Source organism: Paroedura picta, chromosome 8 (assembly GCF_049243985.1).
Source record: "Paroedura picta isolate Pp20150507F chromosome 8, Ppicta_v3.0, whole genome shotgun sequence".
Lineage (NCBI taxonomy): Eukaryota > Metazoa > Chordata > Lepidosauria > Squamata > Gekkonidae > Paroedura > Paroedura picta.
The window spans coordinates 45,451,802-45,478,264 of record NC_135376.1 but is presented as its reverse complement, the minus strand read 5'-3'; the positions used below and the strand labels follow the sequence as shown (position 1 = coordinate 45,478,264).

Sequence of the window (26,463 nt, the reverse complement as noted above, 5' to 3'; positions counted from 1 at the left end):
CCAACCCGACTTAGCTTCCAAGTTGTGAAGAGATTGGGCTAGGCTGGGCCATCCATGTCAGGGCGATCTCTGATAACACAGAAGACAAGCTTTGTGTCCCCAGGGCTAGGGGAACAGTACGTTAAAGGCAGGTGTGTTAGCGGATGACACTGGCGATTCAGCCACAAAGGGCAATTTGGAATGCAAAGTGTATAATTTTGGCATATTTGACATTGGAAAGGGTTAATGCAACATATCTGGTACAGAAGCCGTGGTTATTGTATGAATGGGGAGGAGAAAATGCTCCGGCTTTGTAGGGCTGAGCAGTTTCTCCGCAGGATGACAAGAGATGATGAAGCCTCGGGAATGCAGTGGACCAGTCGGTGGCAAAAAGTGATCTGATTCATCTCCTACAAGCAACAGCTGCAGTTTTTTACTTGGCTGCTCAGCCTACTGTCCTGATCTGGCTTCGAACGGTTAGGAAGCCCAGAGAAGTTTTATGTGGGTGTCAGAGACAACAACCGAATCCAGGGAGAAGGGAATCCAGGGAACTTTCTGCACGGTCGCAGGTCTCTCAGGAGCAGCACAGAGAAGGCCTGCGCAGTGGATTTAGCAGGCTCAGGCACCAGGGAGATACCACTCACAGACCGGTCAGATACCTGAGTGCTGAAAATCCTCTACGATCATAAAAAGAGAGGCTTTGCTGAGAGTCTAGTATCCTGCTCTGTTGGCCATGTGGGACAGAGAGGTGCTGGGTCAAATTTCACAATAGGCTGAAAGCCAAAGATTGGAAGAAGGGTGATCAGGAAGCAAAAGGATAATTACCAGTAACTGGCAGCAAGGACAAGTGCAGATTGTTAAGGAGCAGTGACTGTGGAATCAAAATCAGGATCAAAATAAGGAATGCTAGAACAGGGACTGGTGCCAACCTCCAGATTTAGGAATGTTCCAGCCACGGCCTCACTGCCCACAACCCCAGCTAGATTTTGTGATGTTATTCTGGTGTTGTTTTCTATCGTCACTAGAATTGTTCCTTACCAAATAAGAGTTCTAATTCTTTATAGATTGTTAGGAATTAACTGATCTGTCAACCTGGTGTGAGGAGAGAGTTCTGCTATAGGCCACATGGACTGATAACATTGAGACTGACCACCTTCCCCCTCAACATGCTTGAGCTACCTGGATCCCATTTATGAAGCCTGTTCATTGTTGGAATAGAAGCAGAGGAAGTTCACATTCCTTGCAGTCCTACAGTGCTGATATATCAGGTTTCATTTCTGGGTTCTTGAAAAAATGGAAGGTTCTGGCCCCATGTGATGATCTTTTCCTGTATCTTCCAGGAGAAGCATGGAGGTGTCTGCCATCTGCCGATACAACATTTCTGAGGTGCAGGCAGCCTTTGAAGGGACTTACATGGAATACCAGGACTCCTCCCGCAAATGGTCTCAGTACAATGGGGAGGTCCCAGAGCCCCGGCCAGGATCAGTAAGTTTCTTTCTTCTACTAATCATCTCATATGCGTTACTGCCAAGGAACCAGGTGTTGCTGCAGAGCCAAGAGCTAAAGTAAACAAGCAAAAAGCCTGCTTGATACCTGATATATCTTTCTCAGTAAAGAGGTGAAGGTTAGAATGCTCCCTATAAAAGTTCCCTCTGTATGCACTAAGTTAACTTCCTGGAGAGAAGATTCTAGGCTAGCCTTTCTTACAAACATTCTAGCTTGGTGTATATAATACAATTTTGTATGGGAGAGCACTCAAAACACTGGAGCCTCCACCTGAAGACTGAAAGGACACAGCCCAGTGCCAGGGTTTTTGTTTGTATCTCTCAAGTGTTGCAACGGGATATGTTAATAGCACCCAATTCCTTTCCAGTGCATCACAGATGGCGCTCGTAAGAGTGGCTTCAATTCCTCCCAGGATTTACCTAACAGCGTGCTGGATTTCATCAAGCTCCATCCCTTGATGTATGAAGAGGTGAAACCTGCAGATGGGGACCCCCTCTTGGTGAAGAAAAATGTAATCTATACCCAGATAGCCGTAGACAGAGTCCAAGCCCTGAATGGGCAAGAGTATGACGTGCTGTTCTTGGGAACAGGTAGGTGTTAGTTCTGTGCCTCCTCATAAGTTAAGGGTCAAATCACATGTCTTCCTGGGGGACTGCAAGTTGTCATCTCACCTCGTAGCCTTATGTAAAAAATACAGAAGCTGCATATTCACACTTTTTGTCTTTGTTTTTAAGCTTTCCAATCTTATATGAGTGTATCTTTGGTGTTGGGCTCTCCACAGTTGCCCCCTCAAGCACCAAGAATACAGAGCATCGCTTCCCCCGGACAAAGCATTCCAGCTGTACCTGGCAGCTAATAGTCATGGATGGACCTCTGCTCCATATATTTATCCAATCTCCTCTTGAAGCTGTCTATTCTGATAGCTACTACCACTTCTTGCAGCAGTGGATTTCACATGTTAATCAGTTTTAGATCACCTTTTGCTTGGATCCTCTGACAGATCTGTTTGTTGATTTATTGGTTTATTATTTAGTCTCAATGGCCAATGTTCAGCCCTAAAAGGCCCCCAAGATTGATAACAATCAAAAGTTGCAATAATAAATTTAGCAATAACAATATAATAAACAATTTAAAACATCAAGTAAAGGTAAAGGTATCCCCTGTGCAAGCACCGAGTCATGTCTGACCCTTGGGGTGACGCCCTCTAGCGTTTTCATGGCAGACTCAATACAGGGTGGTTTGCCAGTGCCTTCCCCAGTCATTACCATTTTACCCCCCAGCAAGCTGGGTACTCATTTTACCGACGTCGGAAGGATGGAAGGCTGAGTCAACCTAAAACATCAAGTACACTAAAGCTAACAGGAGATCCCCCACAGTCAGTTTGGTTTGATGACCTTGCAGAACAAAAATGTCTGGAAGGCTTATAGGAATGGCACCTCTCCGATCTTCAGAGGGGAAAAGTCCCAGTGTTTGTGGGCAGCCACATTTTAGAATCATAGACTTGGAAGGGACCTCCTGGGTCATCTAGTCCAACCCCCTGCACTATGCAGGACACTCACAACCCTATCGCTCATCCACTGTAACCTGCCACCCTGTTGAACCTTCACAGAATCAGCCTCTCCATCAGTTGGCTATCCAGCCTCTGCTTAAAAATTTCCAAAGATGGAGAACCCACCACCTCCTGAGGAAGCCTGTTCCACTGAGAAACCACTCTGTCAGGTTCTTCCTGTTTAGATGGAATTGCTTTTGAATTAATTTCATCCCACTGGTTCTGATCTGTCCCTCCGGGGCAAGAGAGAACAATTCTGCTCCATCCTCCATATAGCACCCTTTTAAATACTTGAAGATGGCTATCAGATCCCCTCTCAGTTGTCTCCCCTCCAGGCTAAACAGACCAAGCTTCCCCAACCTCTCTTCATACGTCTTGGTCTCCAAACCCATCACCATCTTTGTTGCCCTCCTCTGGACACGTTCCAGTTTGCCTACATCTTTTTTCAACTGGGGTGCCCAAAACTGTTTGTGGGCCTTTTGTAGATCCCAGCCAACCATTACCTGGTTCTCACAGAAAGGTACTAGCTAGAGTTTAAAGCTCAGGCCGTCTTTTCTGCCTCTTGCAAGAGTGGACAACACTAGAAGAAAGCACTGTTGTTACTGGAAGAGATCTACTGGATTCATCCCAGTAATCCAAGGTGTAAATATAAGCCATACCTTGGCTAGTCACCAGACCATACATTCTTTCAAAATTTCTGTCCTCCACATTGTATCTCATATTTTCCCCATATCAGAAATAGTACAAGATAAATGCAACAGGGCTTCATGGGAAAAGGATAAAGCTGCCTCTATATTACAGATGTAAATCAGCTGTAAAGCAGTTTAACTACCATGGTTTCCTCCACTGGATGCTAGAAATCACAGTTTTCTGCTAAGACACCCTAATCAAACTCTAGCCAGTGACAAACTTTAGCCTGCAGCATAGACTTAGTCTTAGATCCACCCACAACGAACTGAAAAATAGAAGTGGGGCTGGATAAGGGGGCAACTTAGGATAGGGGAGCCATCCTAAGTTGCTTTACACTGACTTCAGTGGCCTTAGGAGCCTGTAAGACTTCTTAGAATTGTACTGTAATTCTTTTACTTTCTTCAGACAGTCTTCTGTTTTTTGATTACCTGGAAGTAGATGCATCTTCCCATAGCCAGCTGAATCCAGAAGAAACCTGGATCCTATGTAGGGCTACATGAACTGACTTTAGCCTGTATGACCAGGACAGGAAATTTTGCTTGCTGTGATATTTGACATTTAGCCTTTTGATCTCTGCCCAGGTAATGGCTGGATTCACAAAGCTGTGGTGGTTGGTTCCATGGTCCATATCATAGAAGAGATGCAGGTCTTCATGGTTGCCCAGCCTGTGGAGAATCTCATAATCTCCAAGCGGCAGGTAAAGGTGGTTTCAGACTCTGCAATCTACCTTTGGATGTCCTGTAATGCATGGAAAGGGTGCAGCAAGCAAATACAACACACAGGTCTTTGTCAGTTGAGGAACCAATCCTGGCTAGTGTGGACATCACTGTGCCTTGCTCAGCTGTTTTCTCCCTGACTTCCTGTGATTCAAAGCATCTAGGCAAAGCTGTAAACTGAGAAATCCCATCTCCTGCTCTCTGTGAAGGCATGGTTCACCCCACCTTTCTTTTAGAAGAAACACACACCTGGAATGTATGTCTGTTTTGTGACATTGTGCATTATGAGTCCTGCTGTCTCTGCCAAGACTGTGCCTTGAGGGTATTGATTTGGCTCTGCTCTTGGCTAAGGCATTTTCACTAACTGTTCTTCTCGGTGTCCAAAGATTTGAGTTGTAATCTCAGCAAAACTTGGAGTTTGTTATTTCACAATCTCTGTGAGTCACAGGCTTGCCAGCTGGCCAAGAGTAAAATGACGTTTCCCTTTAATAGAGGCTTAATGTGAAGACAGGAGCAGTTGAAGCTTTTCAGGCAGGGGGATAAATAAGGTTCTATTAAAGGGACAGGACATCTTTCTCCAGGTCAGGTGGCAACCCGCAAGAGTCAAGACATTTCTTACATTGAACTACTCCTCTTTCCAGGCCTCAGAAGTCCCCCATGAACTTTCCCAGTAAGGGTTGCCACCTTGGGTTGTTTTTCTTGCAGATATTTTGAGCACCTTATTTATTTAGATTTTTATACCGCCCTTCCCTACAGCTCTGGGTGGTTTACATAAAACATTCTGGAACATTTACATAGAACACTATCAACACCAGAGACTTCTGGTGTTGCCATCTTTCTAGTGGCCCTGCTGCTGGTACTTTATCAGTCAGCTTGACATGCAGGAATTTAGCAGGTGAAATCTCAATTCTCCAGCATGGAGATAAAGAGAGTTTTGTTTGATGGTTTCCTGGATTATCAGGCTTCTGTGACAGAGGATCATTGCCCCTCTGCATCATGAATGGGCCGCTGAAAGTGCAGCTTGGACTCCTGATTTTTGGCAGCACCTCAGCCCTGACAGAGAGAAAGGAATAGTCTTGAGGCAGGAGGGATCAAAGGCTGCCTGGGAGAGACCCCTTTGCCCTTCGCTGTGTCTCACTGCTTCCCTCTGCTGGCCAAACTGATGCTTTCGCTTCCCACAAGAGCAGCTCAGGTGGGGATGGGAAGTAGACAGGCCTTCGTGTGATTCTGAAGAGAAAGTAGCAAGCAAAGCCTCCGATTCTGAAGCTCTGGGTTCGAGAGGAGGCACAAATATTTGGTATGTTCTCCCTTAGCCCTGGGCCTCAGAACACATTCACATTACCCTGGCAACAGCTAATCAGCGGTACTAATCCTGTCTGTACAGTTGGACAAGGCAACCTATTGGCTCTACAGGAACAGGGTGTTTAAATGCATCTCTTATCTATGCTGTCTTTTGCAGAAGAGTCTTTATGTAGGGTCCCAGAGTGGGGTCCTTCAGTTACCACTGTCTGCCTGTGGGCGATACATCTCCTGCTTCGACTGCATCCTGGCCCGGGACCCATACTGCGGCTGGGATGGTGTGAGCTGCAGAGAGCTAGATGAGACTCTGGACAGGTATGGGAACATTCAGTGGGTTTGACCAGAAATGAAGAGTATGCCAAGCACTGACATTTCCTCCCTTGGTGAACAGGGGGATTCACTAAGGCACCATTGATGCAAAGATCTTTCCTGTCCAAGCCCATGGACAGCATCACATTTTTGTCTCAATTCATCTTCTCTAGAGAGGGAATCCAGCATGACTCCCATGGAGTCTGCTTGGAAGATTTCAGAGCTGTTGCTCATAAAAACTAGTTTAATTTTATGAGATTTATATCCTGCCTAATCTGGGGGGAGAGGAGCTCCAGGTAGCCTGCAACAATAAGATCAGATTCCAAAAGTATAACCATGACAACAGCTGTAAACCTAAACAAGCAACAAGCAGGGGGGAAAGTATAGGTGCATTGCAAAAATTGCAGCATGAAAGCTCTGCATAGCTGTCTAAACTCCACATAAAAACAATCTAAATGAAAATGGCTTTACCCTACTTTCTAGGCTTGGTCTTCCTGAGATCATGACTACAGCCAAAAAGCTATAGCTCCAAGTCTCAGTAAAAGGATTTTCAGTTTGACCTTTTACATTTATGCAGTGGCTGTGTGTCCACCCTGCATGAGATTGTTAGGGCCAATGAGATCTGTAGTGTGTAAGGAATGCGTTGTGCACTCTGTTAGTTTACGGAATGAGCACTGATGCATGCCTGAGGTGTCACAAATAAGTATCTTTAGATTTTGTCAGATGCGCACTGTGTGTCGGGAAGATAGTGTGCCTTTGGGTTGCTCTCCTCCCCAACTGACCAGACTCCTGCTTATCTTTGCCAGAACATTGCTGACCCAGGACGTGCTGCATGGCAACGAGGGCTGCTGGAATGACACTGCTCAAGGTAAGGCTTAGATGCTAACCCTTCCTTGAACCCACCCCCTGGGAGGCAAGGGAGCCTGGCCTGTGCACCACCCAGTGGCAAAGAAAGAGCCCACCCACTGGCAGCCTTTGCTCAGGAAAGAGGCAAGCACATAGCCTGCTTCTCTTCTCATCCAAAGTATCTATTCCCTAAATCATTATATAGCTCCAACATACAGTTATGCACACAGAGGGATCCAGATTATGTCTCCACAATTAATGGAGGTTTGCATATATCTCATTGCATTGCAAGCTTGTCCTGCTTTCAAAACATTTTCCCATGATGAGCTGTTTCTGCCAGGGTTTGAATGGCAGCAGAGGGAGTGAAGTGTGTGAGAATTTGGGGCAGGTAACTATTAGTGTGGCAGTAGCAGTGGGAAAGGGATAGAATAAGGAGCAGTGTTAGGAATACCCAAAACCAAACTTCCAAAGGCTGGGCCCATTCCAGGTATGGATGGCGAGCTTTCTTTAGACCAGCCTTTCTAAACTTTCTTACCATAGAGAAACTCCTGAAACAGTCTTCAGACTTTGAGAAACCCCAGAAGTGGCACAGTCATGCAGAATGTTGGTTGAGAAGCAACCCCCCAGAGCCCCTCCCCTTCTCACCCCCTCCAGGCTTATCACTGGCCATACAGTCAACATGACTCTATATGGTCATATTGCCCGATAAATGTTTTTTAAAAATTACAAAATCTATTAAAAATTACTTAACTCCTACCCAATCCGGAAACACTCCCAGGGCTGCCAAGAAACCCCAGGGTTTCATGAAACCCTGGTTGAGAAAGCCTGCTTTAGACACTGTGCTCACATTTCCTGTCTTTTCTCCAAAACAACGAGGGATAGGTGTTTGCTGCTTTTCAAAGGATGGTGGCACAGAGTCTCAGGGTGCCAGTTTTTTAGATTTCCTCCCCCCCCCCCATTCATGGCTTTCTTGCCCCCTGCCAGTTTGAGACTTAGCCATATCTTTCACATATTATTTGATGACACTCTGGAACATGATACTTAAATCACTCCAGCTCAGGTAAGGCAGCGTCCAAGACCTCACTTTCCCCATTTCTCCTGCAGCCACACCCATGCAGAAGAATCGGACTGTGCTACGTGGTGACGATGTGCTCTTGCCCTGTGAGCAGGCCTCCAATCTGGCCCAGGCAACGTGGCTGCTGAATGGTACAGAGGTGCGGGCAGAGGAGGAGCAAGGACGCTTCCACCTTGGGGTGGATGGGCTGCTGGTGACAGACACGCAACTAGAGTACAGTGGGGAATACCGATGCTACGCCAAGGAGAACGGTCTTCAGGCCCTGGTGGCAACTTATGCCCTGACCGTGCTGCCCGAGCAGCTGGTACCACAGATCCCCCCCACGGTGTCCCAGCCCTCCTGGCATGCCAGTCATGCTTATGGGGACATGAAGTTCATCTACATTGCCATCATCACAGTGCTAGGCGGGCTGTGCCTAGTGCTTACTGTGGTTCTCCTCTATGTCTCCTGCCTGCAGAAGCGCAGGGGCAAGTACAGCCTAGGGGTCCCCCAGACCTCCAGCGTGGAGCTGCAGACTGTCTCCTCCAACTGCATAGGCAAAGGAGGGCAGGAGGATGAGGATTTGGGTACCTACCCAGACGGCTGCCTACAGATCATCCCTGGGGATGCCACTGCTGTGGTTTTACCGTCCAAGGAAGTACCCCCTATCCCACCACCGCCTCCTCCTCCACTACCTGCAGAATTCACCAATGGCATTACCACCTTGCCCAACATGCTGCGCAAGATGAATGGCAACAGCTACATGCTCTTGCGGCAGAACGAGGAACCGTGCACTTCACCCCTCTACAACTCCTTTACCGAGGAGCTGAGCAAAATCCTGGAGAAGCGGAAACACACACAGCTGGTAGAAAAGCTGGACGAGAGCTCCGTGTAGGGGGATCAGGGAGCATATCTTGTCGGACTAATCCCTCCAGTCCTTCTGTGATTCCCCCTTCCCAGTCCAACAGAACCAGTGTTATGACTCAGCAACTACCTCCGGAGCGGCCCTCCGGAGCCGCCACAGACTCCGCGCTCATTTCCTATTTTTGTTGTTGTGTTTTTTCTTTGTTGCTGTTGATTGTTTCGTTTTCCAATTGCTGTAAAAAAGAAATCTATTTAAATGGGAATTATATTTATATATAAAAGTGATGATCATCGATAAAACAAGAGCCACACAGATCTGTTGGGTTTTTCCAGATGACTCCCCCACCCCTCTGGGGCATGCCTAAAATGTGCCATTGGCTTGTATGGTGGAAATGTGCTGCCATTGTTAAAGGGTGGGGCGGGTGGCTCAGAGCGGGGCATTGTGTCCTTGCCAGTGTAAAGGCAGCCACATCACTGTGACGGGGCAGCATGCTCAGCTGCTATCTTAACAGGTAGGTACGACTCTCTTGATAAAATCCAAGTTGCAGAAAACTTGTATATTAATCTGATCGCATTTCTAAGTACTGCCATGTAACTTTGATTTTACATAATAATTTATTCTGAACATTACATTTAAAGGCTCCCCCCCCCCCCAAAAAAAAATCAGGTGAATGTAGGTGAATTTTTCCTTAGAGAATGAACTTTGAGTGATCTCTGGAGAGTCATTCAAAACTTGTTTTTCTGTGGGCATAAATCACTTTTGCCACGGCTTGCAAGCTTCATGTAATACGAAATGGTTGAGCTGTGATGTCACAAAGGAGAGGGAAATAGAAACCTATTAGCATATGCATTCAACTATGCATCAACAGCTTAAAAAACCAAGGAGCAAAAGTCTTGGCAACAGGCCTTCTGCTGCTGAATGCCATCACCCACCAAAGCAACTATTTTCTCCAAGGAAACTGGTCTGTCATCTGGAGTTGAGTTGTAATTCCAAAATATCCCCAGACCCTGCCTGTAGAGATCTCAGCAGGGATGTGACGCTATACAATGCACCTTTTCAATCTGTCTGATCTCTGGAGGCTGAATATCAATTGTAATTCTAGGACAATTCCAGGCCCCAGTTGGTAACACTACTGTGGTCTACATCAGTGGTCCCCAACCTTTTTATCACCGGGGACCACTCAACACTTGACAATTTTACTGAGGCCCACTGCCCTAACGCTCTCTGACTCTGGTTGCTATGGTAATGTTTAAACATCCCTTCAAAATAAGATACAGACACGCCACAACAATTAACATAAGGAACATTTTATTTTCATGGAAATTTTAACTCATGACAATGACAAATCAATGGGAACCCTGAGCTTGTTTCTCTGCAACGAGATAGTCCCATGTGCGCCTGCCGGATCGTGGATGAAGTAAAGGGCCGAGGGGGGGGGGGGAGAAGGCATCCTTCACGGCCCACCTCCAGTTAGTCGACGGACCACATGTGGTCCGCAGCCCACAGGTTGGGGATCGCTAGTCTACATAACAATTTGAGTTTTGTATGCCTTCTGTAACACAATTTCAGGCATCCTCTGCTTTATCTGAACTTTTGGGGGTGAATAGTTGCTCCCATTCTGACTGTCGGGTAACAGGTCACCTTCACATTAGTGTCTAAAAATTACTTTCAGTCACCACCACAGAAATTTGGGGTAAGGCCTGAGATGCAGCTATACAATAGGGCTACTGCAAGCTTGGCATGCAGTTGTAACTGCTTGTTGCATTGGAGGAAGGACCAAGACTCACAAGTCCCAATGTTTAAAAGGCAGAAACATGGAAGTGCATGCCATTACCATCTCCAAGGGGAAATAGAAATTTCTTTGGCAAACAAACTGGTGCTATGAGATGATTCCCTAAGACAAGCTTTCTCATGAAACCCTGTTCTTTCTTCCTTATTATTAAGAGAGGTGAATGACATTATCTAGGGTAGACTCCATTGGGATATTCAGGGATCATGTGGAAGTGCAAAAAACAGCACTGGTGAAAAGTGCAGAATCCTGAAAATTTCAGCTATCTTTACAAAGTTTCTAGGCCCTATGATTGCATATGCAGTCTTAAACATATGTGGAATAAATTAAGAATTGCTTTTATTTTTAGCTAGGAAGCTACAGTTAGGAGTACATTGTCCAATGTACCTTCATTGTGAGAAAGAATCTAAAATCAGCATACTTTTAATGTTAACATCAAAATATGCAATACAAAATTTTCCTAATAGCACTAGTCAGCACTCACAGAAAAGCAAGCAAACCACAGATGGGATGGGATGAAATGCAGACCTGTGGGAGTTATTCTGGCCAATGATGGGACTGGAGGGGGTGGGACAGGGAGGGGCCCCAGATGGGTATGTATGTAGTTATGCTTCCCAACCACCGCTTCTGGAGTTACTTGAAATCTGAAGAATGTTTCAGGGATTTCTCAACAGTAAAAAAGTTGAGAGAGGCTATTTTGGACCAACAAAGTTTTATTCAAGTTTTAAGCTTTCACGTGGACAGAAACTTCCTCAGATACACGCACACAAAAGCTTATACTTTGAATAAAACTTGGTTGAGTGCCACTGAACTTAAACTTTGTTCTGCTGCTTTAGACCAACACAGCTACCCACTTAAAATTACAGAGTTGCAGCAGAAGCCAGAAATACATCTGAATTTGGGACAAGTAGGTAACAGAGCGATTTCAACATCTGATTAATGCTTATAACCCAGGAGTGGCAAGCGAATAGATGCTACTATGGGAAAAGTGGAAATTGAGAAATTCCATACATTGCTAGAAATGTTTTATCTGTAGTTCAGATAAGTCAGAAGAGATCGGAGTACAACTAGCACAAGCCCCCCAAAACTCAAAAGAGGACTGACTTGCACAAAAGCAACATTTCTATTCTGACTGATTAGTTAATGAGTTGGACTGTGTTGGGGAGCTATAGTTTCTCTTTGGCATTAGAAATTAGGGAAAGGGCTATAACTCAGTAGGAAAGTATATGCTTTGCATGGATGGTCCAGATGAAGCAGTGGCCTGACTCGGCATAAAGGAGCTTGACACGGTCATTTTTTCAACCTGTTTGGTACCAAAAAAAAATAGAATTACTTGCAGATACATCTGCAGAGCAACCTCTCCCATAGGAGCCAGATGGAAATTTACTGGTGCCAATTTACTGGATGCATTTTTCCTCTTTCCTGCCAATATTGCTAATTAATTTAGATTGCCTGGCGGTTCCCATTAAGATATGGCAGAGGATCAGAGAGGAAAATGTTGGGTTTACCTTGTATCAGATTGTGGGGGAGAGGTGTAGTGGTGTGTGTATATGAGAGGAGGGATGCAGTGATGTATATATGAAGGCTGCTTAAAGCAGCCTTTGAATGTCAGTCACGAAGTGTGCTTCTTAATGAGAAAGACCAAATGAAAATTCTCTTCTCTGAATAGAGTTTGGGGGAAGTGAGAACTAGTCATTTGTCCAACCCCAAGTGGCCCTAGCCAAAGTGCACTTAGGTGCTAGCCCCTGATGTACAGAAAACACTAGGACTCTTCTATTACATGAACCCGGGCCCTGGAAAAGACTTGATCATGATGTGCTTGATTTTGGAACTCCCAGTATCCTGACATAATCTTGCCCCTTCAATCTCTGCATTTGCCACTACCAGAGGGAAGCTGTAGAATTTTTGCTTCTTTCTGTGCTAATGAGGCTTTATATCATTCCCAAGTATATCTCTGATAAATGGCTGTGTTCCAGTGGCAGATGGGTCCCTCCTGCATTGTATGCCCTTTCTACTCTTCTGAGGTAACTGAAAAAGCTCAGCACAGCAGCACATGGTTTCGCCATCAGGTAGCACTGAATAGATGCTACCTCCCAGGGTGGTAGAACAGTCAAGAGCAAGGTATTCTTAGTCACACTAATCCTCAGCAGGAGGTGTGGCTAGCTTGCTCTTTATAAAGAAAGATTTACATTACTAGTGGTCTGTGAGAGCCAGCTTGGTGTGGTGGTTTGGAGCTCCAACTTCTAATCTGGCAAGCCGGGTTTGATTCCCCACTCTTCCTTCACATGTAGCCAGCTGGGAGACCTTGAGCTGATTAAGGGACCACATTTCGGCAACCTCCTGTGCATCAATGTATATGTCCCTCCAAAACTCTCACTGTCACAGGATAAAGGGAAACTTTGGGACCAACTTTCCCACACACTGGAAACCCTTTCTTCTCAGTTTCCTAATGCCCAAATAATTATGTGTGGTGATTTTAATGCCAGAATTGGCCCTGGTCACTCTGACTCTAGGGCAGATGTCAACTCTCAAATCGCGGAGCACACATGTCTTTTAGAACGAGTCTCACAAGACCCTACAATTAATAAGCCTGGTCTAAAATTATTGGAGTTGCTATCCTTGTTTAATCTTTATGTCTTACATGGCTCTAAGTTTGATAAGTCTGGTGGTTCCTTCACATTTTTATCTTCCTGTCATGCTAGCACCATAGATTATATAGCAGTTTCACCTGCTTTACTAACAGAGGTGGTCTTTTTTGAAGTAGGTAACTCTCCTTTAAGTGATCACTGCCCTCTACAGCTCTTACTTAAATATAATAGCAACATTCTTTTACCTCCAATTCCTGAACTCGCTGAAGGCACATTTCCTGGCAATAGGAGGCTGAAATGGTCAGAGCAGGTACAAAACAACATAGCTCAAGCTCTGACGAGTGATGACCTTAAATCCCTGCATTCAGCCCTTTTACAGCCTGGCCATGACGCCATAGGACACTATGACAAAATTATTAGCTTGATCAAACCTCTGCTTATCAACAATAAACCTCTAAAGCTGTTATCCTGCCCCAATAATGGCTGGTTTGACCAAGAATGCAAAACCTTCAGGAAAAAGCTAGTCAAATGTATGAGGCTGAGCCGTCGCAGTAGAGAGGATAACAGAATGTTAGAGCTCATCAGATTAAGATCCCAATATAAGAGTCTCCTCAAAAGTAAGAAAGCTGACTATGCTAAACATATGTGGAACAAACTAAATCTGGCAGTAAAGGAGAAAAATGAGTCTCAATTCTGGAACCTTGTTTCTTTCGGGCTTGCAAAATCACCCCAACAGGTTGAAGCCCAAATATCTGGAAACACTTGGTTTACATAAGAACCAACTCTTCTTCTTCTACTGATTTTGCCACATTCCAAACAATCATATGCATAGCAGCAGGAAAGCTCTTAATGTGGCTCACACATGGTGCCATTCCATTTGCTTCCTATTCCAATAAGGTATGCATTCGTTAAGAGGCGGGAAGTAGTCACCATCATTAAGCACAGATAGACTAAGGCTAGCTGCTTCTGTAGTCCTACCCTGACATTTGGAGCAGGAATCAGCTCCACCTTGATCAAGGAGGCCTTGCTCATAATTCGGCCAGAATTCTGTGACCTTTCTGATCACTGTTAGGGGTGTGTGCAAAAAAAAAAAAAAAGTTTTTTTTTCTAGTTTGGGCCTAATGGATCCCCCCCAAATTATGGTACATCTGAAATATCCTGCATCTGAATATGGTATTTGGATCTGGAATTTTTTGGAAACCCCTAATTTTGGGGGGTCCAACAGACTCAAGAAGAAGAAAAAGTTAAAGCCATATGGCAGCAGAAGCTGTCTGCAGGATCTGCATAGGGTTGGGAAGAATTTCCCCATTGCACATAGACCTGACTGGGAGCACTTCTGCTGATGGTTGGTTTAAAACACCATGCAATAGAAGCTGTCCACAGGATCTGCAAGCTGTAGGGAAGTCTTGCTGTAGACCTGATAGGCTCAGATGAGGCAGCTGGAGCTGAGAGCTCTCGCTGCTGAGGTTGATCAGTATAGCTGAATATGCCCAAATAAAACATAGAAATAGTGTGGTTTTATTCAGGTCTGCTATACCAATAGCTGATCAGAGAATCTGTAATTGGCTTAAGTAATACCCAAGAAATACTGGTAAGGTATTTTTTGCCTTAGTTTAGCCCTAATCACTACACCCCTAATCACTACCACCACCAGGAATCAGGGCTGTCACATTCCAGCTGAGTTAGTTGAGTCTTAAAAGGTGTCACTGGACTCAAACTTAGCAGAACAGAAGGAATTTTAGTACAAACATTTGGACTTCCCTTGGCCTGAGATGACTGTCTACTTACAAAACAGAAAAACAATAAAAACAGACCATTTTAATACCAGCATAATTTATTTTTGAGGGGATGAAAGACACTGCTGACCAATTTCTTGCACATTGATCACACTGGGCTTGTTTGTGAAGGGGTGCCACTGGCCTTGAATACTAGGGTTATCTGTATGGAAAGGCTTTCGGATGCGAATGATCTCCAAGCCAGATTGATTAGCCAACAGCTGAATGATCTCTGCAATTTCATCTGCTGACTTTCTGGTTAAGGTTTTCACTTCCACGGTCCCATTCACTGGAAAAACAGAATATACTGTATGAAATCCAGACCTTACTCTCATTCCATTAGTAGAAACAAGTTCGCTAGGCACTTTTATATCACCTCCTCCCCATATTTTCAGATGCTTTCAAATTTTACTTTTAACCCTTATTTATGAATGTTATAAATTTAGGTCTCCTTTACATTTGCCCAAAGTGATTCTTCCAGCCAACAATGCACCTACTGCTACTGCTTTTGGAGAAGGAAGGAACCTATTGAATGCACATCTGACTACTGGATTATTACACATATATACATTTCAGTAATAGTGGTATTTACTGACAGTATTTCTCTCTCAGCATCTCTTCTAATCTAATAATCAATAACACTTTTTCATACTCACAATATTCAGCCTCTAGTGTTGGAATCGTGCTTCTCTTTGGACACACGTATAACACAATCCCAGGGTTTTGCCTGGCAAAATCCACAACTTTTTCTTCAATATAATCTCTAGAACAAGATTAAAAAATACCATATGGATGTTAAAAACAAATTATACTGAAGATGGAGTCAAAGCTGATTGGATTATAACAAGTAATAAAGCAATAGGCACCTTTTCAGAATTTGTTTTTAGAAGTATCCTACTGAATCAGCTCAGGGGCCCATCTAATCCATACCTTGCTTTTCACATGAGCTGATCAGAAGACTGAGAAGCCAACAAGCATGAAGGTAAGTAGCAGCCCAGTTTTCTCATACAGCTGGCATTCAGATATATTTGAAGAGGAAGGCTCCACTTTACAATCATGGCTAATAGTTACTGAGAGGCCTTTCATCCATGCATTTTCTGAAGACACCTAAGTCTGTAGCTATCATCACATCTTTTTCCCATTCATGAAGTTACCAGAGATTCTTTCAGAATACTTTACCATTTTGACCATCCTGAATATCTAAACTTAGTAATGTCGCGTTTCACTCAAAATCATTTATAAATAAGTTAAATAGCATAAGTATAGACAAAAGGTTCCTGAGTAGATGTAGCATCCTTTGATAAAAGGGAAGTCCTTCATATATATATATAGATTAATAACTGATTAAGGAACCAAGAAGAATAAGCAGTTATTGTTATGGAGGGAAAAAGCACTAACTGTTTATTCTTCACTAAATCTACTCAGGAACCTTTTTTGAGGGACTTCGTTAAAAACTTTTTGGAAATCCAAGAATACAAGATAATGAATTCAAGTAGTTATTCATTTTTGGTACACTATCAAGACACCTTTTCTTAAGGCAGAGTTTCTGCTGCAAACACATCTGCTGCATGTCCCCAGCATCTAAACTGCAATCTTCTGCCTGTGCAAAAAAGATGATTCTTTCTCCAAAGGCTAACTGCTATCTTGAAGTACCACTTAAGTGAAGGAAACTTCATATTTTTCTTTCAGGCTTAATAAATGAGTTCACCATCTATGAAATTTACAATTACCTTTGTAACTGCTTCTCTGAAGCAGTTTGAGTAAACTTGTAATGAAATATTTTTAGAAAGCAGCCAATTCTCTCAATCCAATTAATATTATACTATCGTTCTTGAATGAGGATTTGGACAATATGGCATATCATTAATAACTGGGGCATGGATAAAGCTTTGCTGTTACACTGTCATTTAATAGCATGAAAGTATTTTGTAATGATAAATGCAGTGTGAATGCAAAGTTCTTCACCACAGTAAGAATGGCATTTCAACTGCAGGGTCTCCACCAAACCACATCTCATCTATATTAAAGGTGGATAAAATCACTGGATTTTATTTATTATTTATTTATTATGTTAAATATTTTATATCCTTTGTCTGAACTTAAAATCAGTTGCAAATTTCACACCTTAGTTCAAATCACAAATTTTAATTATGTTAAATCACTACTTTTAATTTATGTACCCTCATCACATGACTGCATCTCAAGCTGATATGCTTTCATTCCTGTTCCAAACCAATCCTTATTAAATCTTTAGAACAGAATGCTAACACATTTCACCAAAACTTAATGCACTATAAAATAAGCCCGTATCACCAAAAAGCCCAAAAAAAACCCAATTATTATGTGCTTGAAGAGGAATACAGGCAGAGTACTAAGGAGGTTCCATAAACATAACCACATGGCTCTGGATAAGTACATGAATAACTCGTGCTGTGGAGAACACTGGAAAAAATTCTGTATGTTACCAAAGACAACTACCACCAACAAAACATACATCGCTACGTTTCTAAACTGGACTCTTTCTCTAGCAAAACAGGCTTCGTATTCTGGAGGAAAGCTGCACATTTAGGATACCAGGCAGCATATAGAACATTATTCTGATTGGCCCTGTAACACATCTGAAATTCCTACAGATTAAGTCTAAATCAGATCAACAGCATGGCTAATCTGCTATTAATGAACCTTAATGGTTGAAGATGCAGCAGGAAGCAGCAAAAACCAAAACCTGTGTATGCTTAACACGTCAAACAGGAAATAAAATTAATGCAGTAAAACTCATGAGGCAGTCTCTTCTTTTATTTCTCATTAGACCTTGTAAAAAGGCAGACAAGAGTTTCCAGATTGAAGCTCTGTTTCATGTTCTTCCTCAGATAGGTCTTCTATGATTATTTGTTCCACCTAGGGAATCACTTCCAGTAAAACACAACTTGATTCTAATTAGCGACAGCATACCTCAAAATAGCTATGGTCATATTGTTTACTATCTAATCAAACTGGTTCACACTCAAAATAGTTCTGTGGCTCAGCCCACAATATGGATTAACACTAAACACAAAACAAAGTTCAGTGCAAAATCGAATGGAGAAATGAAAGCTAAGGTGACCAGATTGTCCCACTTTTGGAGGGACATCTGGGGGTACCTGGCAAATTGTACTTATGTTGAAATTAAAAATATATATTACAATACTATTTTTGCATTCTATGCGTTCTATGAAACTTTTTGTTGTTCCATATAGACCAATTTTTTAATCAAGAACTCCCCCCCCCCCCCGGTCAATGGTGTCCAGTAACCAATGGTGTTAAAATCTGGTCACCTTAAGCTAAGCAGGTTTTGTGAACCAAAACACCCAAGGCTTTATAAATAGTTAGGGAGGCAGAGAGACAGATCAGATGGGGCGGCGGGAGACTGAAATATGGCAGGACTCCAATGTGGGAGGCTCTATAAGCGCCAGGACTCAGGTTAGGAAAATACTCCTCGCAAAGGAGAGAGGCCGAGCATCTCCAGGGCACACCCCCGGCCTCCATTCAAATAGTTCCCCGCAGACCTCAAGAGGGCGCTCTTGGACGGAACGGACGGCCTGCCCTCCTCACGCGCAACCCCCTGCGAGGTAGGCACGCCCGGCCGTCCCAAGGACGCCTCCCGGGAGCCCGCCTCTTCTGAAGCCCCGCGCGGCCCACCTGGCGCCCCGCGCGCTCGTCGCATCCCGGGAGAGGGTCAAGGTGAGGCGCTGGAGTTGGCACACGTAGCGGCCCACGCCGTTCCGCAAGACGCTGGTCAAGAAGCGGCTCGGCGTCCCGCGGCTCGTCATGGCGGAGCAATAGCAGGGCCACAGGCAGCAACAGTGCCGGAAGTAGAACCCCTACGGGAAGTCAACGCGTGCCGACGGGCTCCGTTTCCATAGTGATAGCAAAAGAGGAGGCTCGATGCCGGGATTTTAGACCCCGTCTCGTCCCACCTCCTTCGCCGTTCCGGAGGTGACGTAAGACTGTTGTGGTTCCGGGGTCAAGGGAACGCCGCGCGCTCTGGGGCTGCACGTGGGACGGCTGGAGAGGGCTCGTGGGCGGGGCTGGCCGGCCAAGTTTGGCGGCGGCCCCGGGGGAGGCTGAGCCTCGGCGGGTGCTCCTGGCGGCGGGAGGCGACCGGCCGGGAGGGTGGCGGCGCTGGGGCGGGAGCGCCTAGGAAGGTGACTCTACTGTGGAGGAGGGGTTCGCGCGGGAAAGTGGCGGGGCACCATGCCCGGCAGGTCGCTGCCCTGCGCCGGGGGGGTTCTGAGGACGAGGATCGGAGCCGGCGGCTCCACGGGGACGGCGCTTCCTATAGGGAGAGGGGGCTGCGGGATGGCAATTGGGCAGAGTTGTGGGTGGGGGAGGTGTTCCTTAGAACCGTCCAATATGCCAAGGTGGTGGGCTTGGCCTGTATAGTGCAGTGAAAGGATACGCCAAGCATACTGCTTTGTTTTACTTGTGTAGGGAAAATGTGGCTCCCCATGCGCTCCTTGCGTGTTCTTTCTAACTGCTGGCCCTGTGGAGGCAGGCAGATCTTGACAAGCAGTCATGTTTGCAAATCTTATAAGAAAGAGGTGCTCCCATCCCCAGAGGGACCGGTCCCACCTGTGTCAACCACAGAGATACGGCAGTACTTGAGAGCTCAGGACATTCCTTTTCATGATGGCTACACTTGTTTTCACACCCCCAGCATTTTTGTGGAGGAGAAGCAACACGTTAGACAAAGCTACAGCTTGTTTATTGACAAAACCACAGGCTGCTTTGTCTGCACTGCCACACAGGTTGAAGGTAACTGGCAAGACTTGCAGGCCAATGTTGAGTTGAAACATAATGGTGTTGCTGTCAGTGAACTGCTAAAGACTGATGGGCAAATGGACCAAGTTGGCAAGGATGCCCAGCATATTTGGGAGAAAGCTTTACCTCTCTGGGAACTGCTGGATAAGCAGGAGACAGATGAGGCCAAGGCTGCATTTGGTATTTCCAATGTGTCGGACACCACCCTTAAACGTTTTGGGGTGCGTTACCTACGGACAGCTCAAGCCTTGGTCTTCCCATGGTTTAGCCCCCAGGGCTCCAGCCTAAAGGGGTTAAAGCTTCTGGGATTTGCCCACCAAGGAGAGACAGCACATTATGTGGAGAACACTCTACCCCGGCCAGGTGCCTATTACAATCTTTTTGGACTGCCACTGATCAGCCGGCGAGATACTGAAGTGGTCCTGACTGGACAGGAGCTAGATGTCTTAGTACTGCACCAGATGACTGGGCTACCAACTCTGGCCTTGCCCCGAGGGATTTCCTGCCTCCCCCCAGCCCTTCTTCCCTACTTAGAACAGTTTAAAAGGATTACACTGTGGCTGGGAGAGGATCTCCGTGCTTGGGAGGCTGCCAAACTGTTTGCTCGCAAACTGAATCCTAAGCGGTGTTCGGTGGTGCAACCTAGTGACCAGCAACTCCGTCCCCTAGAAGCTTTCAACCGTGGCTTAAACCTCACCAAGATTTTGCGTGCTGCCCTCCCTGCTGGCCATAAGTCCATAATTTCATTTCATGAGCTTCGCGAAGAGGTATTTGGGGAGCTGGCTAATGTGGATCAGGTGGCTGGGGTCAAATGGGCCCGTTTTCCAGAAATGAACAAACTCCTGAAGGGTCACCGAAAAGGGGAACTCACAGTCTTCACAGGTAATTAAAGGTGTTGAGATTATTGAACCATTGTTTAGAGATTGCTGAATTAACTTTCAGTAACACATATGCTGAAATCCTCGACAGAGTTATGAAAGTTTGAGCCCATTGAAGTCAATGGTTTTAGGTTGGTGTGACTGCATAGGATTGTACAGCATGTCTTGTTGCAAACTTGAGCAGCTACCTCAGTGTGTTGAATTCACAGCTGTTTGTTTACAGGAATGAGACCATACTCTTAACGATAGCTCTAAGTCTCACCCTGTTTATCCTGGTATCAGGTTTCTTTTGTGTCACTGTTTGCTGCAAGTTTTTAATACTATTTGGCATATAATGACTGCTTTAGAGTGTTCTAACTGGGTTGGGGACCTTTTATTCATTGTATATTTTATTGACCAGAAATTAATTTCTCCAACTTAAATTACCTAATAGAATTACCAAATTACCAAAGCATGCACACACACGCCTTCCACACCTGGACATACAGTCTATCTGACAACACATTCAGTCCATATGGAAACTCCTTATTAAAGCATTTTGCATATAGATAGGAAACTACCCAATTTGGTGTAGTGGGTAGGAGGGCAGACTTCTTATCAGCTAACTGGGTTAGATTCTGCACTCCCCTGCACGCAGCCAGCTCGGTGACCTTGGGCTGTCCATGGCGCTGATAAAGCTGTTCTGACTGAGCAGTGATATCATGGCTCTCTCAGTCTCACCCACCTCACAGGGTGTCTGTTGTGGGGAGAGGAAAGGGAAGGTGACTGTAAGCCGCTTTTGAGACTCCTTCAGGTAGAGAAAAGCAGCATATAAGAACCAACTCTTCTACCCTGTTAATTTTGCCCTTTTCTCTGTGGTATAGGTCCAACTGGCAGTGGGAAGACAACTTTCATCAGTGAATATGCCCTAGATCTCTGTATGCAGGGGGTGAATACCCTGTGGGGCAGCTTTGAGGTCAACAATGTCCGCTTGGCCAAGATCATGCTAACCCAGTTTGCCATGGGACGGCTAGAGGAGCAGCTGGAAAACTTTGACGAGTGGGCAGACAAATTTGAGGATCTTCCTCTCTACTTCATGACTTTTCATGGGCATCAGAATATCAAGTAAAGGCAGCTTATTTCCTGTATACACTGTTAAACCTCTGAAGCTGAGGTGGAAGATGTGGGGTGGTGTCTTAACTGTCTGTGTTGTTAAATATTGCATTTCTGTGGAAGAAATAATTGGGAGTACTTTTTAGATCTGGGTGTAAGTGTCCTGGGGAGAAAAGGCTGTTTATGAGTTGCAGCTAATACAGAAGAGTTTTTTGCCTTGCTAGTCTCAGAGACCCAAAGCAAGTGCAATCAGGTTAATGCTCTGCTTCCATCTGCATCAGGACAATGCAATGGAGAAGCCACAAGATTGCGCTTGATTGCTCTGTCTACCTCTAACAGCTTTAAACATTGAGAAATATCCTTTAGCTTGAAAGAGTAGCTGAAATTGGCATAGTTCTTGAAACTTTTGAGGTTGTCATTAATTGATCCTGACTTGGGTGCAGAACGAGTATTGCAAGGTGATATGGTTGTATTGCTATGTTTTCTCTTAATCTAGGCACTGCCCTCTCATATCCTAGCCATGGGGTACAGGATTATTAGACATATGTAAGTGATGAAGCTTGCTTTTATGAGACTGTCTCTGCTGAAGTAATGGTCTTCTCCCTTGCAGGACAGTGATAGACACTATGCGGCATGCTGTGTATATGTATGACATTAGCCATGTGGTTATTGACACCCTCCAGTTCATGATGGGCCAGGAGCAGCTGACCGTGGACAGGTAACCCTTCATGCTTTCCCCCTATACTTTGGTCCTCCTCTGTTTCCCTTTGTTTTGTTAGTTTCCCTATTAGAGTGCCCAGTGCTGGTCAGCTATCCCCTGTTATTTATATGCCAGGCTAGATCCCAGTGCAAGCCATGATTACTTAGGCCACTGAAGTTGTAATGCTAATAATTGCTTACCCTTGGTGTGGAACAAGCCATAGGCTCACATGCTCCCACTCTTTTGGAGTATGAATTGCTACTTTAACTACAAATAAGTGCTGTATTGGCTGTGACATTGGGTTGGATCTGGTGGGGGTTGTATGCAAAAATCCCTGAATTTCTTGACTTTCCCCTCTTCCCAGTAGCCATCACTGATCCTGGGAAAGATTATTTCTGAGATTTTGGAGCCCATGTGGAATAATAACTGTGGGTCAGGAAGCACTCCAGTAAGTAAGGGAGGGTGAAATGTCTTTTTCCTGTTCTATCAGTGAATTTCTACTTATGGGTGAGGCAGGAGAAAACAATTTTTCCGCTTCCCCACTGCAGGCCCCAAATGTGTGTGTGTATTACTCACAATCTTGGGAATAAGCTTTTCTGGGGTCGGAGGAGCCGCTGCAGGGAGGAGAAAGTAGAGGAGACTGGTCACTGTTAGTACCTTCCAGTGACAGGTCGCAGGATCTCCCCCCTATTGATGATGATGATGATGCTATCCGCTCAGCCATGTCTGACCCTTGGCAATTCTATAGAAAAGTCTTCGCCACACGCCCCTGTCTCTGCTTCTTTCAGTTGGTTCATGGTCATCCCTGTATTAGCTTTGATCGTGTTGAGCCCCTATTAACTGTGGCTAAAACTTTTCAAACTTCCAGTTTACCATTGTTAAGTCTAGCCAGGTTTCAAATTCTTTTAAAGGGAGGACATGATTGATTATTTATTTGTATTATTAGTGAATTTTTATCCTGCCACTCTCAGAAATGACTCATGGTGGATAACAAATGTTACATTAGCATTCATGTTAATTAATGTTAATAGAACAGTTATCCATGTTTCAGGTGAGTGCTGAAATTTCATGCTCTAAAAGACTGTCAACATGTATTTATTTATTTTACATTTAAAAGGGAAAGTCAGGGAAGTGCACTTCAGGCTTCATTTGGTACTCAGACTTCTATTTCATATAAGAGAGGGGCCTAGGAAGAAGGGGGGACATGTGGTTTCTCTCCTTGCTTGGCTCCACTGTGCTTCCACTAACCCTCCTCCATCCCACCACCTCCTTCTGCATATCTGCCTTATCACCTTTTCTTGTACTATTTTAGATTACGTTAACAACCCGAAATGCTACCTGCAGGGTTTATTTTGTGACATTAGTGCTTTTGCTGGAGTTTAAAATGTTTATTTAGTCCTTTAGTTAGTGTGGTGGTAGGTTTTTATCCTAAGATCTTTTTGCAAATTTGAGTGGGGGTTTCTTTGGATTTTCAGAACCTTGGACTGGCTCCCATTTTGCACATTTGCCTACCCACATGATTATATGGATTTACACATATTGCTATCAGCATTTTTCATCCTATCCCGTTAACTTTCTTTTTTCTGTAAGACAGGTGTGTCAAATAATATCCCCTTTTAATGTTCCTGCTAATCAGCTGCTTCCTGAGGATTTCACCAAAGAGCATTTATTCCACAATATTGCTATTCCAGGCTTGCTGTCCAAGACTACATTGTGGGTGCCTTCCGGAAGTTTGCCACAGACAACAGTTGCCACGTGACTCTGGTAATTCACCCTCGGAAGGAAGATGAGGAGAGGGAGCTGCAGACCGCCTCAATATTTGGCTCTGCAAAGGTGAGTGCTTATTGTTAGTAGTTTACAGGACTAGGCAAGACTCAGTGGCTAGCACATGCTATGAGATTTTATTCATGTTGCATGCATGTTAAATTCACTTTTTAGCAGCAGTTCTCTAGCACCTCATGTTGTACAAGATGGTCTTCTCTGCTTCAGTGAAAGGATCTTTTCCTTTTTGTATTTTTGGCACAGGCCAGCCAGGAAGCTGACAACGTGCTGATCCTGCAGGACAGGAAGCTGGTGACAGGCCCAGGCAAGCGCTACTTACAGGTGTCCAAGAACCGCTTTGATGGAGATGTGGGAATCTTTCCTCTGGAGTTCAGCAAAGCATCCCTCACTTTCTCTACCCCCTGCAAAGGCAAAGGCAAAGGCAAAGCCAAGTTGAAGAAGGTTAAAGATGACAATAGTGTACCCCCTAAGAAAGCTCCAACAGCTTCTGGTGGGGCTTCAAAGAAGCAGCAGGCACAGCCATCCAGTACAGAGACTTCATCTGATGGATCTGTCAGTCCTTGAGGAAGAGGAGAGTATTGTGCAGGAAGAGATGGAAGGTCACTGCCTCACTGGAAGATCACAGCAATATCACTGCCTCCCCCTGATCACATCACAGCAGCAATAAGGGTACAGAAAAGAAAAAGGGGAAAAATGGGCTATACAGCATAATTACAAGACAATCATGATGTATAGGATAGTGAATAATTTCCCTTTCATCCCCTTCATTCTAATTTCTAAGGTATTTATAAAATACAATAATTCTTATTTCTGCTGAAGTACAATTGTAGTCATTTAAGTTTCAAACTTCATAAAGAATCTGTTTTGACTACAGTGGTTTCATCATTACTACTGTCACGATCCAAGGCTACTCTCTCAAAGAACGCAAGACAACTGAGACATTCTTCATAGAAAAGCATTCAGAGTTGTTTGTTAGGTCCAAGAGGGTACATCTGATGCATTATGGAAGAGATTGCTATGAAAAACTGGCTTGGCCAGTCTTAGGGTACATATAGGCAACCACCTCCTCCACCAACCTTCTTCCCACCGTAAGTTATTCCCATACTTTTATCTTCAAAAGACAGCTAGGACAAAGTGCAATCTACATTTTTACTCTTAGTGGCCAAAAGGCGGCCAAAATTACTCACAAGAGCCATATTATGTGGAATAGGAAATAGTATTGTGAAGGACGCTTTCTACTGCCTGGGAACAGACTAGTGTGTGTGTGCGTGCGTGCGTGTGTGCTGAGAGCCAGGAAAGGAAAAGGGAGGAAGGAAAGCAGTGAAACAGGAGTGGAGTCCAGTGGTTCCTGGGACTTTGGTTCACTTTTTCGAAGAACCAAGTTATGTAGTGTGGGGCTGCATGACACCTACATATTCAACATAGCATATTTTCCCCACTTCTACATATTAATTAGAATAGATAAGTGGTATATTTTGGTGTAAAAGAAAGGCTAAATCTCATCTAGAGAACCCATTTATATTTGGGATATTACATTTGGAACAAATTTTGATTCCACTTCTGTTATATTGCCATATTTGAAGATATGCTTTTTTCTATGGAGATTTGAATTGAACAAACCCTTCACTCATGAGTTTTAACAGTTTCCCCCTTTCTGGGCAGAGAACAGGTGTGTGTGGGGAAATCAGTTCAATTAGTCAAGTGTCAACCTCTGTGAGAAATCTGGTCAGACAAAGGAATCATTTACCTCTGTTACCAAGCAATAAGCTGGTGATGAGACTTGAGCCCTTTCTCCCTTACTTCCCAGGATGAGATGGGGGACTGGCATGCACACACCTTAGAAAACATCTTGGAGGATGGTATTTGGAATAATTTATTAGGTGCAGAAATTATGGTAACTTAATATTGTGTTGAATGCCCTTTTTGTTCAATTAAAAAGGCCCCAGTTTGTGCATCCTATGCAAATGTTCCTTATATTCACCACAAGAGGTCAGCCTATGTTAGGTTTTCACTTGCCTGGATTTGAAATGACAGATTCACTTGACTTTGTTTTCTTTGATTTCCATGCTTACCCATGGTGCCTCCATGGCCTGCCAAGCATTGGAATGTTACTGTAATCTTGAATCTCACAGAAGCTGGAGCCTGCAGTGGCCAGTTCATCAGAATATGTTGTTGTTATGTGCGAAGTCGTGTCCGACCCATCGCGACCCCATGGACAATGATCCTCCAGGCCTTCCTGTCCTCTG

The 26,463-nt window shown here is 44.5% G+C and overlaps 3 protein-coding genes across 9 annotated transcripts in view; 2 read left to right on the top strand and 1 right to left on the bottom strand.

The window, feature by feature from the left end:
* The window catches only part of SEMA4G (semaphorin 4G), a 104,675-nt gene extending 95,558 nt beyond the window's left edge, over nt 1-9,117 (top strand). For all 5 annotated transcript variants that reach the window (XM_077349560.1, XM_077349557.1, XM_077349558.1 and 2 more), the window contains 6 exons: nt 1,320-1,464; nt 1,853-2,075; nt 4,306-4,421; nt 5,900-6,054; nt 6,855-6,916; nt 7,999-9,117. In XM_077349560.1, the coding sequence (XP_077205675.1) occupies nt 1,320-1,464; nt 1,853-2,075; nt 4,306-4,421; nt 5,900-6,054; nt 6,855-6,916; nt 7,999-8,843 (1,546 nt within the window). In that variant the 3' untranslated portion in view covers nt 8,844-9,117. The remainder of the gene's footprint in view (nt 1-1,319; nt 1,465-1,852; nt 2,076-4,305; nt 4,422-5,899; nt 6,055-6,854; nt 6,917-7,998) is intronic.
* Nucleotides 9,118-15,006: 5,889 nt separating this feature from the next.
* MRPL43 (mitochondrial ribosomal protein L43) lies at nt 15,007-18,858 on the bottom strand. The gene is made up of 3 exons (XM_077349570.1): nt 18,644-18,858; nt 15,622-15,728; nt 15,007-15,254 (listed from the first exon to the last, which is right to left on the bottom strand). Exons 1-3 carry the CDS (start codon nt 18,772-18,774, stop codon nt 15,025-15,027), a joined length of 468 nt encoding a protein of 155 aa, XP_077205685.1. The 5' UTR covers nt 18,775-18,858; the 3' UTR covers nt 15,007-15,024.
* On the top strand, nt 18,727-25,090 carry TWNK (twinkle mtDNA helicase). 3 transcript variants are annotated; one of them, XM_077349565.1, is made up of 5 exons: nt 18,727-18,940; nt 21,507-21,747; nt 22,346-22,453; nt 24,127-24,268; nt 24,461-25,090. In XM_077349565.1, the coding sequence occupies exons 2-5, from the start codon at nt 21,563-21,565 to the stop codon at nt 24,779-24,781; spliced, it is 756 nt and encodes a 251-aa protein (XP_077205680.1). In that variant the 5' UTR covers nt 18,727-18,940; nt 21,507-21,562; the 3' UTR covers nt 24,782-25,090. The 3 variants fall into 3 exon arrangements, with proteins under 3 accessions (XP_077205680.1, XP_077205679.1, XP_077205677.1); XM_077349564.1 differs by lacking the exon at nt 18,727-18,940 and adding an exon at nt 18,963-19,149; XM_077349562.1 differs by lacking the exon at nt 18,727-18,940 and adding an exon at nt 19,170-20,647.
* Nucleotides 25,091-26,463: the final 1,373 nt, after the last annotated feature.